This window comes from Triticum dicoccoides, chromosome 5B, assembly GCF_002162155.2.
Source record: "Triticum dicoccoides isolate Atlit2015 ecotype Zavitan chromosome 5B, WEW_v2.0, whole genome shotgun sequence".
Lineage (NCBI taxonomy): Eukaryota > Viridiplantae > Streptophyta > Magnoliopsida > Poales > Poaceae > Triticum > Triticum dicoccoides.
Window position 1 is genome coordinate 573,232,803 of NC_041389.1, and position 18,915 is coordinate 573,251,717.

An 18,915-nucleotide genomic window follows, 5' to 3' on the forward strand; every position below is an offset into this window, starting at 1 on the left:
GAGGTTGAGGAGCAGGCAGATGCAGTTATAAGTAAGTTTTTGGTTAAGTCATTTACTGCAATCGTTCTTTTTGGTACTGCTGCATCGCATTCATACATATCAAGGGGATTTGTGGATAAGTATAAGTTGCCAACCCAAGCCCTTAGGTCACCCATGTTAGTAACCTCGCCAGGAGCAGAGTATATGGCCAGCCTATGGTGTGATCGGTTACCCTTAAGGATTGGTAACTACGTGTTCCCCTCAGACCTAATAATATTGGAGTCACAAGGATTGGATATAATATTAGGCATGGATTGGTTATCGAAGTATGGAGGGAACATTGATTGTGCGAGTAAGTCGATTATGCTCAGCACCCCAGAAGGAAGAAGGATCAAGTATGTATCCCGGCATGTGCCGAAGAGGACTCAAGTAAATTCCTTATCAGGAGTTGTACAGGAGGAAGTACCAGTGGTGAAGGATTTCCCTAACGTATTTCCAGAGGAGTTGCCATGCATGCCATCGGATAGATACATTGAGTTTTTGGATTGATCTTTTGCCAGGCACCGGGCCAATATCAAAGAGATCGTATCGGATGCCCGCACAGGATTTGGAGGAAATTAAGAAGCAGATTAAGGAGTTATTGGATAAGGGTTACATTCGACCAAGTTCATCACCTTGGGGAGCCCCGGTACTTCTAGTGGAGAAGAAGGATGGATCATTAAGGATGGTTGTTGATTATCGTGCGTTGAATGAAGTGACGATCAAGAATAAGTACCCACTACCGATGATCAACGATTTGTTTGACCAGTTGCAAGGAGCTAAATTATTTTCCAAAATCGATCTGCGATCAGGATACCATCATCCAAAGATTCGAGAGCAGCATATACCTAAGACAGCTTTTACCACAAGGTACGGGCTATATGAGTATACCGTTATGTGATTTGAGCTGACTAAAGCGCCTGCCTATTTCATGAACATGATGAACAAGGTCTTTATGGAGTTTTTGGATAAGTTCATTGTGGTGTTCATTGATGATATATTGGTCTACGTGCAGAATCAAGAGGAGCATAAGGAGCATTTGTGTTTGGTTCTTGAGAATCTTAGGGAACATCAGTTGTATGCCAAGTTCAGCAAATGTGAGTTTTGGTTGAAGGAAGTTGGATTTCTCGGACATGTTATATCTAGAGAAGGAATAGCAGTAGACCCCACCAAGGTTGTTTCTGTGACTAAATGGGTAGCACCCACATCAGTTGGAGAGATCAGGAGTTTTCTTAGACTCACAGGTTATAACCGGAGGTTCATTGAGAATTTCTCCAGGATTGCAAAACCCATGACAGAGTTGTTGAAGAAGGACACCAAGTTCAAATGGACTGAGGAGTGTGAAGCCAGTTTTCAGGAGTTGAAGAAACGTTTGGTTACAGCCCCAATGTTGATTCTTCCAGACCAACGTAAGAATTATCAAGTGTATTGCAACGCTTCTCATCGAGGACTTGAGCAGTGCTTATGCAAGAGGGGAGAGTTGTTTCTTATGCCTCGCGATAGCTTAAACCTCATGAGCAAAATTATGCCACTCATGATTTGGAGTTAGCAGCCGTAGTGCATGCGTTGAAGGCGTGGAGACACTTTCTCATCAGAAACCACTGTGAAGTATACACGGATCACAAGAGTTTGAAATACATCTTTACGTAGAAGGAGTTGAACCTCATGCAGAGGAGATGGTTGGAGCTCCTATAGGATTATGACATGAAGTTGCACTATCATCCTGGAAAGGCTAATGTAGTAGCCGATGCATTAAGTCGCAAGAGTTATGTCAACACGCTCATGACCGGAGGATTACCCAAGGAGTTAGCAGAAGATCTTCACAAGCTATATTTGGAAATAGTTCCGAGAGGTTACGTAGCAGCATTTGAAATTTATTTCACTTTGATGGATAAGATCAGAGAAGCCTAGAAGACTGACAAGGAGATTTCCGAGATAAAGGAAAGGATGAGCAAAGGAAAGGCAAATGGATTTCGTGAGGATGAGCACGATACCTTATGGTTTGAGGATCGCGTATATGTGCCTAATGACTCCGAGATTAGGAAGTTGATTCTGCAGGAGGCCCATGATTCGCCGTATTTGATTCACCCAGGAAACACTAAGATGTATCGGGATTTGAAGGAAAGTTTCTGGTGGAAAGGAATGAAGAAGAATATTGCTGAGTATGTAGCAGTATGTGATGTATGTCAGAGAGTTAAGGCAGAGCATCAGAAACCAGCAAGATTGCTACAGCCATTGCCGATACCCGAATGAAAGTAGGACAAGCTTGGCATGGATTTTATCACGGGACTGCCCAGGACTCGTTCAGGCTATGACTCGATATGGGTTGTAGTCGACCAATTGACGAAAGTAGCACATTTCATCCTAGTGAAGACCACTTATACAAGTGCGAAGTTGGCAAAGATATACATGACCAGGATCGTATGTCTGCATGGAGTTCCGAGGACCGTTATATCAGATAGAGGAACCTAGTTTACCTCAAAGTTCTGGAATCAGTTGCATGAGACTTTGGGTACTAGGCTATAGTTCAGTACAACCTTTCATCCACACACAGATGGACAGACCGAGAGAGTCAATCAGATTCTGGAGGACATGTTGAGAGCTTGTGCGCTAGATTATGGATCTAGTTGGGACGACAATTTGCCGTATGCAGAGTTCTCTTATAACAACAGCTATCAAGCCAGTTTGAAGATGGCCCCTTTCGAAGCCTTGTATGGAAGAAGGTGCATGACACCATTGTTGTGGGACGAAGTTGGAGATCGTCAGTCGTTTGGACCAGATTTGATTAAGGAGTCTGAAGAGAAGGTTAAATTGATTCACGACAGACTCGAGGTAGCCCAGTCCACGCAGAAGAGTTACACGGATTCTAAACGTAAGGAGACAGTTTACAAAGTCAGAGACAGAGTATATCTTCGTGTATCCCCGCTTCGAGGAGTTAAGCTTTCTGGAGTTAAGGGAAAGTTAGCACCACGGTTTGTGGGACCATAAAAAGTTTTGGAACATATGGGAGAAGTTGCTTACAAGCTGGAATTGCCAGAAGGATTGTTAGGAGTTCACGACGTGTTTCACGTTTCCCAGTTGAAGAAGTGCCATGCAGAGATGGTCGATATTCCTTTGTGAGATACAGTGCCACTAGAAGCGATTCAGCTGGATAGTGATTTGATAATGAGGATAAACCTGTTAAGATTCTCGAGTTTGCCAGCCGAGTCACACCCAGCAAGGTTATCAAGTTTTGCAAAGTTTAGTGGAGCCACCATACCGAGTAGGAAGCCACCTGGGAGCGAGAGGAAGACCTACAGAAGAACCACACACACCTATTTTCTAGCCAACCCGAATCTCGAGGGCGAGATTCATCTTAAGGGGGGTAGGTTTGTAACATCCAAAATTTCTAATTTGGAATGTTATACATAGGTCATCATATGCATATGATATTTTTATTGCACTTTGGTTGACCCTAGAAATTCTAAGCAACTCAAGGACCCACGGAGGGAGTTGGGGATTTCATTATTTTTATATTTGAATTTTTTACAAATATTGAAGAGAGGATCATTTTGGTTTTATTTATTTTTGTCTCCAAATATTTCAAATATCAAACTAAATGAGAGGAGATAATATCACTTCTCCAAAATAAAAGAAATATTGGAGGAAAACTGTTAAAATCAAATTTTATTTTTATTTGAAGTTTTATTGCTATTTTATTTGAATTAGAAAAATATGCATATTTTCAAAATTTGCACTTTAGGCCAGAAAAATGTTCACTTTGTTCTAAATATTCCATTTAGACGGCGAAAATTTGTTTTGGCATTTTTAGATTTTTTATATTTATTAGGATTGTTTTTCTGTTCGGCGGAATTATTTAAAAATAAATAAATAAATAAGTTCCCGCCCGATTGGGCCGAAGCCCAGCCGAGCAGGCTGACCCGCCTAGCGCCGCCGCCTCGCCCTCCCGTGCGCGAGACGGACTCGCCAGAGTCCGCCCGACGCCCGCCGCCCGCCGCCCCTTCCCCAAATTGGCCTTGCCCCGACCCTCCCCCCTTACAAGCCGCCCGCCCCGTAGCCCTTCTCCGCCACCCCGCCACCCAAGCCGCCGGTGCCAGCGTGCCTCGCCACTGCATCCCGCCGCCGCCAAGTGTCGCCGCCTCCCCGCTGTCGCTCAACGTCGCCGTCGTCGCTCCTCGCGGCCCCGCCGCCGACCCGCACCACCACCCGGAGCCCCGTCGCCCCACCGGAGCCTCGCAGGATGTAGAAACCGCCACCACCGCCACCATTTTGTTTTTATTTTTTTCAAAAACCATTCCGGTTTTTAGAAACCCTAGATCTAGTTTTTTTATTTAGATCAGTTTGATTTTTTCGGTTTAGTTAGTTAGTGGACGTTCGTCCGTATGTTCGTTTTAAAGAACGTTGTACGTCGGATACTCGCAGACAGCGAACCTTCGTTCATTAGCTGTTCGTCTCGTTTTATTTTCCAGGGTTTTTCCGCGATTATTTTCGATCGCGATTTCTACCCTGATTTTCGTTCTATTATATCTTTTCGCTCATTTATCCAAATTAGATGGAACAAGCGCCTAGATCTTTGTCTCGAAGCCCTCTTTCTTTTTAACCAACTTGAACAAGATTTTGGTACTGTAAAATTTGACTTTAGTCCAGATTAGTAACTCAGATCTTGTTTCTTTCGTAGTTTGAGTTTCGTTGCTCCGTTTGATTTGATTCCTTTTGCTAACCGGAGTTCTTCAATTGAAATTTCTGGTTGGATCTTCTTATTTGAGTTTTACCCGTGCCTCTTGTTTGATTTCTTATGTATGTTATTGTTTGTTTGTGATAGAATTCCCGGAGCGCAAAGCGTGCTACTACGAGTCTCTAGGTTTTGCGGATCATTAGCAAGGCAAGTAACACTTTGATCATACCCCTTTATTACCTAGTTTTTATGCATTAGTTCCAATCCTCAAACATTGCATGGTTAGGATATGATTTAACATGTGGGTTTGGGAAGTAGATGATGAGGTAGAACCTATTGCTTGTTTATTATCAAATCTTTGGGAGTTACTTCTATGATTGCTCAGATTGCTATGCTATGCTCGTAGACGTGGATTGGGTGAGTGTATCCATGACAGATGTGAGAATTGTTAATTAATAGTTAAATTAAGGTGGCTACTTAAATACACATCTAGGTGGATTGGTTGCGGGAACCTGGAGAATCCAGTGTTGTCCTAGGATATCTCGGAGTACCCGTGTGATTATCTTACGGTTCGCCACCCAGGCTCAAAGAGAACATAAGATTATTCATGCTAGAAACTTCCGTGTGCAGCCACAAGCCATTATGGGCTCTCGCATAGTTGAGTAAGATGTGTGACCTCTTTCGGTGGTAGACTAGCAGATGTAGGGGATGTAGGTTCTACTGTCTACTCGGAGTAAAGAGTTAATGCTTCTGAAAGACTGTGTCTCGGTCATCCATTTCTCAAACATCATGAAGTGCGAGAAATTCAACGGAGGAGATCGAGTCTTGTGGGGAAAAGTATGCAAACCTCTGGAGAGTGTACAAACTAATCATGGTTAGCCGTGTCCCCGGTTATGGACATCTTGAGTATCTGGTTCTTGGATTATCATGTTGATCTCATCACTCTAAATTAATTTTGTTGGGTAATTGATGATGTTTAATCGGGATTGAGTTGGAGGAACCTTCCCAATGTTTAACAACCACCATGATAGTTAAATAAAATTTATTCCTTTGTTGTAGGGGAAAATTGGCCTTATGCAAAACTGTAACCATAGAGATATCCACCAGCCATACATGCCTGTAGTGATAGCATTTACCTATTCATTACTCTATGTGTTACATTGCCAGCATATTCCATGTGCTGGCCCATTTTGGGCTGCAACATATCATGTTGCAGACTTTTCAAACGACGAGTAAGGTGCCATATGTCGTTATCATTCACTCAGCTATGCCGTTGGAGTTTGATGGACTCACTTTATCTTCCAAGCCTTCCGCTGTTATCGTATTTAGATGGCCTTAAGCCATATTATTGTAATAGTTCTCTTTTGAGACATTCGATGTAATAAGTATGTGATGAAAACTCTGTTCCTCAAGTACTGAGCGTGTCAGCATTACTGATCCAGGGATGACACTGATGCACCGAGACTAGACTGTTTGAGGTCTGGTCGCTACAGTCATTGTCTTAGTGGTGTCATGTGAACGTCGACTACATGCACTTCACCATACTTGGGCCTAAGGGAATGCATTGTGGAGTAGTTATTATATGGTGGGTTGGGAGAGTGACAGAAGCTTAAACCCGAGTTTATGCGCTATTCCGTAAGGGACCGATTGGATCCAAAAGTTTAATGCTATGGTTAGAATTTATTCTTAATACTTTTCTCATAGTTGCTGACGCTTGCGAGAGGGTTAATCATAAGTAGGAGGTTTGTTCAAGTAAGAACAACACCTAAGCACCGGTCCACCCACATATCAAATTATCAAAGTACCGAACACGAATTAAGCCAACATGATGAAAGTGACTAGATGGAATTCCCGTGTACCCTCAAGAACACTTTGCTTATCATAAGAAACCGTTTTGGCATGTCCTTTGCCTCAAAAGGATTTGGCTACCTTCCTGCACTTCTATTACTACTATCGTTACTTGCTCGTTACAAATTATCTTGCTATCAAACTACTCTGCTACTTATAATTTTAGCACGTGCAGACATTACCTTTCTGAAAACCACTTGTCATTTCCTTCTGTTCCTCGTTGGGTTTGACACTCTTACTTATCGAAAAGGCTACAATTGACCCCATATACTTGTGGGTCATCAGTCTTCGGCTGGAAGCTCTATGATAGGAGAGAGTCCGGCGGGGTTCATCCTCCCGTCTTCGGACGATGTGGTCCACTCCGGATCTAAGGCCGAGGAGGATACGAGCGTCGACCCATGGATGGGATCTCATAGTGGATCCAAAGGGCCTCCTTCGTATGGGTGGGGAGCGGCGGTCGAGGCCGTGAACCCCTCGAAGACCATATCTCCTCAGATATTGATGATGTAGTTCAAACTTCTAGATCTGATCTGGTGACCAGGCGCGTAGCTGTCGACCTTCTCAAGGTGACCGGTCAAGTTGGCACGTAGCATGAAGCCGCCAAACAAAAATAGTTGGCTAGGGAGAAAGATCTCCCCGGACACAGCATCGCCGTTGAAGACAAGGCGAGCCATCGATTCTTCTGTCAACAGCACAACGGAACTCTCAATAAAAGCACCAATGTCAGTGTCAAAACTAGCAGATCTCAGGTAGGGGGTCCTAAGGTGTGTGTCTGAGGATCGATCGTAACAGGGGATGCAAGGGACACAATGTTTACCCAGGTTCGGGCCCTCTTAAAGGAGGTAAAACCCTACATCCTTCTTGATTATATTTGATGTGTATAAGGGTTACAAGAGTTGATCTACCTCGAGATCGTAATGGCTAAACCCTAGTTGTCTAGCCTATGATTATTCTGATAGCCTTGACGGGCTAAACCCTCTGGTTTATATATACACCAGAGGAGCCTAGGGTTGTAAAGAGTCAGTTTACAAGGGAAGGAAATAATACATCCAGACACCAAACTTGCCATCCACGCATATAGGAGTCCTATCCGTACATGGAGGATAGTCTTCTACTTTATCTTCACGACCCATCAATCCGGCCCATATCGGATAGACCGGACACCAGAGGACCCCCTAATACAGGACTCCCTCACTCCCTACATGCACAAGGGATGGCGAGCTTCGCGAAATGTAAAGCTTCCCGGCGTTTCTTATTCACATCGGAGCCGCCCCTCACCATCCTTCAGCTCCTCAAAATTGCTCCCAAACCATAGAACCCTAGCAAAGTCCCCGTGCGTTGTTTTTAACCCATGATCGTGCGAGAGGTAAGGTGAAAACGGGAGGTGGGTCCGGTTTTTACTCCGGCCAGACCGAGAGAAATTTCTCAGTGAAACCCTACCATCTCGGAGTCACTAGACTGCAAAATCGGTCTGACCGAAACTGCATGTTTAGACTCTGTTAGTGATTTGGTGTCACCGAGATTATGAAAGCGGTAGCTCCGAAATGCTTTCTGCAGAAAACTAAAGTTAAGGATTTGTCTCAATTTTTGCAAAAAACAGCTATATTTTGTGATGCTCATATACTCTACCCACACCCATCTATTCACAGGGTTAGCTACAGAGATGTCAGAGGCCATTGACAGCCAGAACAAGTCTGAAGAGCAGGTTAACCTCAGTGAGGGCACAAGCCCCTCTGGTAGCTATGATGAGGGAAGTAGAAGCACCCCTAGCAACTTGCCAAAGGCAGCTACCATACAAAGAAAGAAAAGGAATTCCGATAGTGAGGATGAGGACTTTGTGATTGAGGAGGAAGTGACCTCCAAGAAAAAAGTTGTGAAGAAGGAATATGTTGGTGCTGCTGCCACCACCAAACCAGGTTTGCAAAAGAAAGCTCCTGCTAGGAGAGCTCCAATGTCCAAAGTCAGAGCCTCAACTCAAGAAACTATGAAGTTCAAACTGGAACAATCTGATGATGATGAGGCTGCTGGAGGAAAGAAGAAGAGGACTAGAACAACTACTACAAGAGAGCTTGGAAAACCTACCATGAGGGAAGAAGAGGAGGAGGAGGAAGAGCATGTTGCACCTTCTGCCAAGACACAGAAGTTGATGGTTGATGCCATCAAGACTGGTGGTACTCCTTCAAAACCCAAGTCTGCCCCCAAGCCCACAACTCCAGCTCAAGCACCCAAGTCAACTGCTCCAAAGAGATCTACTAGGAACATCTCAGTTGTAGAGAAGAACAAGGCCCTAGTGCCTGAGGTTCAAGAAGATGATGAGCCACTAGTGGTCAGGAAATTGAAGCCCAAGATCCCAGATCATAATGATGATCATCCAGTGGAAGAAAATATGAAGTTGAAGAAGGATCATGGTCTGAGACTATGGAGACAGAATGATCCATATGCCACTAGGAGAAGGACTACTGTGGACTATCGTTTCCATACCAGAGAATAGCAGGACTTCTATCAGACTGTCTTATTGGACAAGAAGCCCATTGCATGTGACATGAAATGAGTTGATTGGCAATACATTAATGATAATGAAGACTATTTTCCTCATGTGCATGAGAGCTTCAGGTTGAATGGAGTTGATAAGTTTGTTGGAGAGAAGCTAAAAAAATGGAACGATGAGATGATCACGCAGTTCTACTCTACTATCCACTTCTACCCTGATGGTAAGATTATGTGGATGACTGAGGGCACCAGGTACCAGTCATCAATTTCTAAATGGGCCAAGCTTATCAATCCTCCAAAGGAAAGTGAATATGATCTTGATGTTTATGGCAAACCCAGGAAAGATCACAACTCAATGGCCAACATGTACAAGCATATACCTGATGCAGCTCTAGGGACACACAAGCTAGGATCAATATATTATCTGCTTGCTGGATGGACCACCATGAACACCATCTTGAGGCATACTTTGTTGCCCAAGTTTGGATATCACATGATGGTACATGGTCATTCCATCAACTTGCCTCATTTGTTTGACATTCCCCAGAAGTTTAAAGTCATGAGCTTGATCGTTGAGACAGTGAAGAGGACAGCAGCAGACCAGAAGAGGTCTTATAGATATGCCCCACACATTCAGATGTTGATTAACTCCAAGGTTGGAACTGGGACATATCTGCTTGACAAAGAGCATCTACCCCTAAGGCCTGATTTTGAGAACAACGAGGTTGTCATGGATGCATCCCGTCCTACATGTGCTGAGGCTCAGGAGAAGATCGAGAAAGCAAAGGCTGCAAAAGCAGCAAATGCATCAAGTGCTCCACATGCTTCAATAGTGAATCTCAAGACCAAGCAAGATTAGCTCAGTTATCTGCTTGAGGCTACCATGAGGATTGAAAAGAGCTTGGCCACCTTGTCTCAAAATCAGGAGAGTCTTGAAAGGATCATTGAGACAAAGATGTATGACCTTGATGTGAAGGTCACAGAGATTCAGACCATTGTGGAGAAGCTCAGGGATGATGCTTAGGATAATGATGATAGACCCACTATAGACATATTCCGGTCAGTGCCAACGACACAGAGGTCGGCTATTGAGTCAGTTGCAGATTTGAGGACTCCTCACTCTGCTCCTACCACTGCAGCCACAACCCCAGTTGCTCCTCATGTATCCACTCCTCTAGCTCCACAGACTTCAGCAGAAGCATTTGCAGACACAGTCATCCTAACGCCTTCTACGCACACCGGAGGTACAAACCAGAAGACCACTTTAGGAGCCCCCAGAGATCGTGCCTAGAGTGTTGCATAACACTATACGTTTTCAAACTTTTTGGTAACTTGTTGCCAAAGGGGGAGAAAGTGTATAGATCATAGGCTTCGAGAGAGAGTGCATTTTGCTTTTGTTAGTCTTATTTGCCTTGCTACTTGCTACTTTATTTTTGTTTGGTTGTTGCTACTCTTGCTACAATTTGTGTTATGCTCGTGAGATACTTTATGTGATCATGTGTTTGATCATACTACGCTTAATGTGTGCTTGCATGATTATATCTATGAATGTTTGTATGATCAATCACTTGTATCCTTGGTGATGGGTGCATGCTATTTAATTCCTATCATTTTGAGTGCTCCACCAAGATGTATGTGACATGGAAGAGTGACCCATGATCCTAATAGATTGTGCATTTGCATTCAAACACAAATTTTAAGCGTACGATCGAAAGTAGGTCTAGAGGAGGGGGGATGATTAGACTATTTGACCAAATAAAAATCTAACATTTTCCAATTTTAGTTGTGGGAAGATTTTAGCAATTAGTACAAGTCAAGCAATCAACCTACACATGCAATTCTAAGAGTGTAGCAGCGGAAAGTAAAACATTGCATATGAAGGTAAATGGAAGGGTTTAGAGAGTGCAAACGCAATGATGACACAGATATTTTTGGCGTGCATCCGATAGGTGGTGCTATCATACATCCACATTGATGGAGACTTCAACCCACGAAGGGTGATGGTTTTGCGAGTCCATAGAGGGCTCCACCTAGTCCTGGCCATCTCAGGCCCGGCCCTGTCGGCCCACGCAGGCCCGGCCCTAAAATCCAGGACCTAGGCCCGATGGGCTTGCTTGTGGGCCGGGCTTGGGCCTAAGTTTTGAGCCCACCAGCAGGGCCTGGATGGGCTTGGGCTTGGCATATTGGCATTTTAAGGAAGAGGCCCGGCCCACGGCCCTAAGCCTTAAGGGCTTTTGAGGGCTTTTTACCAGATGGGCCGGGCTTGGGCTAGAAAAGTAGGCCCGATGGTAGGGCCTGGGAGGGCTTGGGCCTCAGTTTTCTGCCATGGGCTTTTTTAGGCCCGGCCCAAGCCCGGCCCGGCCCGGCCCATGGCCAGATATAGCTCCACCCATGAAGGGTCCATGAAGAAGCAACCTTGTCTATCCCACCATGGCTATCACCCATGAAGGACTTGCCTCACTCGGGTAGATCTTCATGAAGTAGGCAATCTCCTAGCCCTTACAAACTTCTTGGTTCAACTCCACAATCTTGTCGGAGGTTCCCAAGCAACACCTGGCCAATCTAGGAGACACCACCCTCCAAAAGGTAATAGATGTTGTGTTGATGATGAACTCCTTGCTCTTGTGCTTCAAATGATAGTCTCCCCAACACTCAACTCTCTCTCACAGATTTGGATATGGTGGAAATATTATTTGAGTAGAAATCAACTTGGGGAAGGCTAGAAATCAAGATTCTTCTGGTAGGATTGGAATGTCTTGATCTCAGCACATGAGTATGTGGTTCTCTCTCAGAAAATGTAAGCTGGAAGTGTAGGCATGCTCTGATGGATCTCTCACAAATGGAGAAGGGGGTGAGGGGTATATATAGCCTCCACACAAATTCCAACCGTTACACACATTTGACTCAACTCGGTCAGACCGAATAGAAGAACTCGGTGACACCGATTTAGTTCAAAATGTGAACGTTAGGAATCTCGGTGGGACCGACTGGAACAACTCGGTGGGACCGATGTGCTAGGGCTTAGGGAAAACATCAAATTGGTGGCACCGATTGCATCAACTAGGTGAGGCCGAAATGAAGAAATAAGGCAACAGAGAAGATGACAAGCTGACTCAGTGTGACCGATCGCATTCTCGAGAGACCGAGACAATTGCAACAGGCAACAAAGAGTTTGCAAGGCCATCTCGGTGAGATCGAGATCCATATCGGTGTGACCGAACTGTTAGGGTTTCTGGTAGTGGCTATGTCATATGAACTCAGTGGCGCCGGATAGAAAGAATTGGTGAGGCCGAGTTTGACTTTAGGTTTTGGACATATTTGGAATGAGAAAGTGGTTGAGGGATTTGGAGCAATATCACTAAGCACTTGAGCAAGTAAGCCATTAAGCAACACTTCATCCCCTTTTAATAGTATTGGCTTTCCTATGGACTCAATGTGGTCTTGGATCACTAAAAATGAAATGAAGAGTCTTGAGGTTTTGCCAATATGTGTCCTTAGCATTTTGAGGGGTCCACATCTCTAGTCCATGCCATGCCATTTATTGAATTTTCTGAAATATTAAACTTGAATGGATATTAGTCCAATGAGCTATATGTTGTTATGAATTACCAAAACCACCCGAGGATTAGTTGCACTTTCAATTACCGTCGCACTGCCACACTTGATGTATAAAATGTCCTGTTGAACAAGTTGACTTCACAACTTTCTTGGTCACCCATCACCTGATAAACACCAACCTGGATGTATATAGTGTGTAGTATTTCACTCTAGCCTTTGCTCTTTCCAACTTCTTACTCATGACTGGAGTAACCTCACAACCTGCACTTTCCGCTCCACTTTGTTTTAGAGCCATTTTTTCACACATCAGATGAACTATTGACAACTAGATCAGTTTTAGATCTTGGACTCAGCATGTTGGCTGATGTGTTGATTCGAAATATCCCCGGCCCAAGGCCGTGCATCCTTGTTATACTTCTTATAGTACCTATGTTGTGCAATTGAGAAAAAAATCTACTCATTAACTGTGCTAGCACATACAATCTTGTCAAAGTAAATTTGGAGACCATTCCCTTGAATCCAGCATATGAGAAATTGACTAGGACATGTCTTTTGCAGTACCTATGATGTGCTATTGGGAAAATTCTCTGATGCCACCCACAAGTCCCTTTTGCCTATCAGACATAAGGGTCCATCCTCCATGCATCTGCATGTCCTATTACGACCTCAAGTTGTCCCATAAACCATGTCCAAGTAGAAAGATCTCCGATGTTCAGAATTGCAAAGGCCAATGGGAACATGTTGTTGTTTCCATACTTGCAGATCTAGCAAGCACATGCACACCATTTGCAAGCATCACAAAACAACCATCCAAACCAATGAAAGACCTACAACCATTTAAAAACCCCTTTAATTTGTGCACAATAACTAATGAACATCTCCCCAAATACTGGATTTAAACCCTCTCTCCTAGCTAGTTCTGTGTATAGTATAGCCCTACTTCCTGGATTTGTTGCCAACACAGCCTGCAAAATAATCGCATAGGTGTGCATATTGCTTCTTGTGATTTCCCGAAATCCTCTCCAATGCCTTTGCTTTTGTTCTATATGCCATATTTTTGGTGATTTCATAGTTGAGCTCTGTTTTGACACACTCCTGAAATGCCTCAACTTTCCGATTCAAATCTGCTCTGAAATTACGCTCATAGTGTTTTGCGAGCTAGGTTGAGTTTATCTAGGTATCGCCCCTGTTTTGACAACATTTATGAGGCACCACATCCTCCCTAAGCATGAAAGATGGGTAGTTTGCAATCTTACTTGCAAACATACTGAAAGGGCAATCTGGTTCCACACAAATGATTCTTATGTTATCCATCTTGTTCTTGATATAGCCTAAACTCTCCCCTGTGTAATGTGATATATCTTCACTGTCTTCCTGAGATGTTTGACATCAACAAAGCAAACTCCTTTGATTAGCAGCTCAAGGTTATCAATATCATGATCTTCAAAGTGAATTATTGGCTTATTAACTACTCACCTCTGTTTGTACCAATCAACATTATTATTGTCACTCCTCGCATGCTCTTCTAAAGGATCATAACCATCTTCTCTTTATTCAAATATTTTTGTAGGGACACTGAGAAGGTAGTCATTTTATAAAAAAAAATGACGAAATGTAGACCTTATCGTAATGGTGGATAGTCTGCAAAAATGCAATAGATTCTTTTCTCCGTTACACATCTGTGTTTGTAAATACTCCTATTTGAGGTGAGGTAGCCATATCAAGAACTTTGCTTATGGTTGTTAGAAAGACATGTTGCAAGCATGCAATTAAGCACTTCTTGAACATAATAAATGTTGCACATAAATATATTTGCACTGTGCCATGTCTCTTGGAATTGGGCCAATGCCAAAAGGTTGATTAGTAACCGCCGTGCAGTCATCTCGTTCTAACAACAAGAACCTTAATTATTTTTTTAATAGTCCATGACACGCCGGTCTCAGTCACAGGCCGCGCTCTGCGACAAGCTAACGAGTTTAAATTATGGGTCATCTTGATATTATTTAGCTGCATTTTATTTCTGCTGCATTATACTCTCTAAACGCTCTTATATTATAGGGCGAAGGGAGTATTATTTATTTCTGCAACTCCTTTAATCATTTGTTTCCAGCTGTTGAGCCATCAGCCATCCCTGCCAACTCGTCGCTGGTTTTTTGTTAGGAAAAGTTTGTGTACCTGGCAACTGGGAGACGGGGAGAGAGCGATGTGTCGGGGATATGGCCGGACAAAACTTATCCGAAAACACATGCATGCAAAGGATCAACCATTTACACCCGGACTCTACCTCAGGCCGCAAAATATATAAACACCAAAAATAAGTAAATAAATATAACATGCTCACAAGTACATGAAAATAAATCAAAGAATTAAGAGAATAATCATCAAAGAAAGATAAACCAAACTAACCCTTGCAACATCTGCCTAACTATCTACTCCCCTTGTCAATAGTGATATAAAATGTCTTACATTTGTTTAACTATTTACTCCCTCTGTCAATAGCGATATAAAACGTCTTACATTTGTTTACAGAGGAAGTATATCATAGTACTCATTATTTTTCTCACAGATACCTCGGTGATGCCAATGTGAACGGCGGAGACCCAAGACATCCTCTTCATGACTACAACAATTATATCTTTGTCCTGCTCTTAGATGACACCAACAGACAAATCGGTTATTTGAGCCTGCCCATTGCCCCTTGACTTGCAATTGCTTTAGAATAAATACTCACAAAAATACAAAAGTAGATAAATCCAATGACTTGATGCAAGTATGAAGATAGTTTTTTAAATTAGACTTGACTGGTTACTTTCGCTCTCCTTCTGCACTTAACATGTATTCCTTGCTGCTTAGTTTTCAGAATAGTGCAAGTAAAACTGATGTTTCCCTGTGTGGTGACCGTGATGGACGGAGGGAGCACCGAAGACCGAAGACTAGTACGCACTTGGGGTGAGGTGAGGTGAGGTGCAATGGAAGTTTCATCAGAGCAGGTGTTTAGTGTTTTGTCGGCCCCCTATTATCCTTATTAATCGAGCTACTCTACCAGACGGTGCCTACTCTTGGCGACAACCTTAAAAGAACTCTCCGCGACATTTCCATGTGGGTCCCCACGGCGGCGCGACGTGCGGATGCATGATAATGGGTACCTGCAACCCGTTTACCCGGTCGGTTTTACCGGCTAAAAGGTATAGGTTTCGTAAAGAAAAATACCCACGGTATAAATGTAATTGGTAAAATATTATACCATATGGGTTTGGCGGGTACGCGTTAGGTAAGGGTAAACCCATAAGGGAAATACACTTTGGTTCCTGGTTGTATATGCACCCTATATGGGGATTTTTTTTAATATTTTAATAAAAAGTTAAAATAGTTAAGACGTATTTTGACAAAACACTTGAGTTACTTTTGTACTAGTATATAAATCTTGACGGAAAAAAAAACAAAAGTTGGCGTCACAGCAAAAAAGACAAAATTTATTTGCTATTATAGGTCACTATTCACACTATTTTAGCCAAAATTTTGTCTTTTTTGAAAAGAAGTTAAAGGGATATTTTTTTTGTGGATTTTATTTCTCACGAGTACAATAGAAGGTCAAGTTTATTACAAAAATATTTTCAGGAATTTTTGACTTTTTGTTCAATTACTGAAAAAAATTCCCATATAGGGTGCATATGTTTCCATAGACCAAAAATTCCCCTCCAAACCCATACCTGGCTATAACGTTACATGACATGTGGGACATTGTGTCATGCGTATAAACGATTAGAAATTTAAAATCTATGTTATTATTAAATTTGATAATACATGATATTTTTTGCGAGAAGATAATACATGATATTAAAATATATGTAAATTTATAATTAAGAATTAAGATTGATGTTCACATTGGGAATCAAAATATGTGATTGTGTATTGCTCTGAGTACGGTGAGGTGGGTGCGGGCTCTCTTACCCGGCCGGGTGATTGGTTTGGAAAAGAAGTTATACCAACTAATGGTGCAGGGGGGCGGTACGGGTTTGGTAATGGCAAGCCCATACCCGACCCGGCCGGGTGCAACGACCTAACGAGAGTATTAAGATGTTGAGCTTCTTTCCTACTGTACTTACAGATACGTCCAAGATTTTGTTTTGCATTACTGAAAGAAAGATGTCGGTAAGATGCTAATGTGAACGGCGGAGACCAAAGACTGCAGCGATTTTTATTTTTTTTGGCTAACACCTCGTTTGTGGCCAAAGCAAGCGACAAACATTGGGAGAAGGGTCAATGTGGCAACGCGGTGCCAACCTATACTCGACAAACATATACAAATATAAATAGGTTATCCCCAAAGCCCACCAAACATACAAAATGCAAAATACAACCCTTAAAAAAAACATACAAAATACAAACAGGTCTTGATCAGCAGCACGCGCACTGAATCAATCAACCATATATGCTCGCCTAGAGGGAGCTGATCGGTGCGGAAAGTAGTTGACCTACAACAAAATGCCGCGGCTCCTCCTCTTTCTCCTCCTTTGCGTCTCGGTGTTGGCCGCTGCACCTGCACAGGCCTATCAAGACAAGTGCGACATCAAAGCCGCCGTCAGGAACGATTCAGACACCGGCAAAAATGAGGTATCGTATCTGTACTCGATCTGTAGTAGCATGCAGCATGACTCTTAACTTTAAAAGTGAGGTAGTATAGTAATTATGGCTGCGTGTGCATGTACGTGCTCGTGTTCGTGTACCAGGCGCCCGGGATCGACGATCTGTTCTATGTTGTGGACATCGACGAGCTCGAGCAGGCCACCGGCATGGAATTGGGTTTGTCTCAGGGTGATGCTATCGAAATGGACCAACCTATTCCTAGTACCAGCGCCGCCTTCCAATCACCGGATTTGATCAACTGCCGGGCGATCAACTGGTAAGAACATTATCCACCTTACCTCCATGCAATATGGCATGCATCCTGGAGCCCTACCTGTTTGTTTGTTTGTTTTTGTGGGGAAGCCGTACCTGTTTGGAATCACGATGCATGGTTTGGAGAAATTCGAATTAATTAGAACCAAAGTTACATAAAAATCAATACCAATATGGATATTATCTTGTAGGACGATTGAGGAGCGCCGTCGTGCTTGTCTGGCCCGCATTGTCAGTCATGTTTACTCCAGGGAGAAGAAAGCTATCCCCCTAAGTCCCGACACAGGCTTCCGCCTCCACGGGGAGCCGCTCGAGGACGGCGACGACGTCTATGCTGCCATCTACGAGTACGTGGGCCAAGGCCGTGAGGACAAGTCCGCTCCACACTTGATCGTCGCCTTCCGAGGCACCGACCTGTGCTGGAAACGGAGGGGGGTGAGGGACGTCTGGTTCGACTGCCTAATTACTGTAGACGCCGTCAAGTACACCGGTCGCTTCAAGCTCGCCTACCAAAAGCTCGTCCACCTCATGCTGGATAATCCAGGTCGCCCCGTTTGGCTCACCGGGCACTCTGCCGGCGCGTCCCTGGCGCTGCACGTGGGGACTCATATGGTGCTCAAGAAGGAGATCAAGCTCCCGACTTTCGCCTTCAACCCACCGGTGGCCATACTTGGCTGGTTTCCCGTTCCCAAGGGCGTAAAGAAGCTCATTGGACCGCTGATCCCATCCAGGCGCAAGCAATCGTTGAAGCTGTGCAGGTGGACTCCGGTGCTGTACGTGCACCAAAGAGACTTCTTCTTCTGCAGGAGGATCATTGATTGCTTGAAGAAGCCGACCAAGTTGGACAAGTGGATCATCAACCTGCCGTCCCTGACCATGTGTGAGAACTCCGCCATTGTCCAAGCCGGGGGAGAGCAGTGTGGACCACACAGCATTAAACAGTGGTTTAGTCCCAATAGTGAGCTCAACATGACCTGTCGAAATATCCAAGAAAATCGGAAGCATACTCCTGAGGCTCTCAGCCGGTTCAGCCTAGGCTATGCTAGCAACGGCTTACATGCTATATATCAGGGCTATGAATTTCCTCTCTTCAGCTCAGATGTACCACAAGCACCCTAAGTCCATTAAATATTTGCAAGTAGGACTTGTGTACCACTACAAGGTTTCCCTGCATCCATTGAAGACCCTATTTGTAAGTTTTCTTATTTTCCATGTTGTGCAATCAGTGGGCTTGAGAAGTCCATTAATTAAATACTACGTAGCAAAAATGTCCATGCGTTGTAACAGAAAAAATAATTAGATTCTTTAACAAAATAGTTCATTTTTTGTTTTAGGAATTTTGATCAATGCATATGAGAATCATCGCATATTTTTCAGAAAAAGACGAAAAATCCCACCATCTTAAGCCGTACAGCCCACAACTTGTG

General features: G+C 43.6%; 1 protein-coding gene across 1 annotated transcript; it reads left to right on the forward strand.

Moving 5' to 3' along the window:
* Window positions 1–17,068: 17,068 nt before the first annotated feature.
* Window positions 17,069–18,712, forward strand: LOC119306190. The gene is made up of 3 exons (XM_037582485.1): window positions 17,069–17,203; window positions 17,320–17,492; window positions 17,680–18,712. Exons 1-3 carry the CDS (start codon window positions 17,075–17,077, stop codon window positions 18,605–18,607), a joined length of 1,230 nt encoding a protein of 409 aa, XP_037438382.1. The 5' UTR covers window positions 17,069–17,074; the 3' UTR covers window positions 18,608–18,712.
* Window positions 18,713–18,915: the final 203 nt, after the last annotated feature.

Excerpts from the sequence above, each read along its gene's own strand:
- LOC119306190 (XM_037582485.1), top strand. The coding sequence starts at position 17,075 with ATGCCGCGGCTCCTCCTCTTTCTCCTCCTTTGCGTCTCGGTGTTGGCC. Across the intron at positions 17,204-17,319 it reads CAGACACCGGCAAAAATGAG|GCGCCCGGGATCGACGATCT; the intron begins GTATCGTATCTG and ends TTCGTGTACCAG. Across the intron at positions 17,493-17,679 it reads AACTGCCGGGCGATCAACTG|GACGATTGAGGAGCGCCGTC; the intron begins GTAAGAACATTA and ends ATTATCTTGTAG.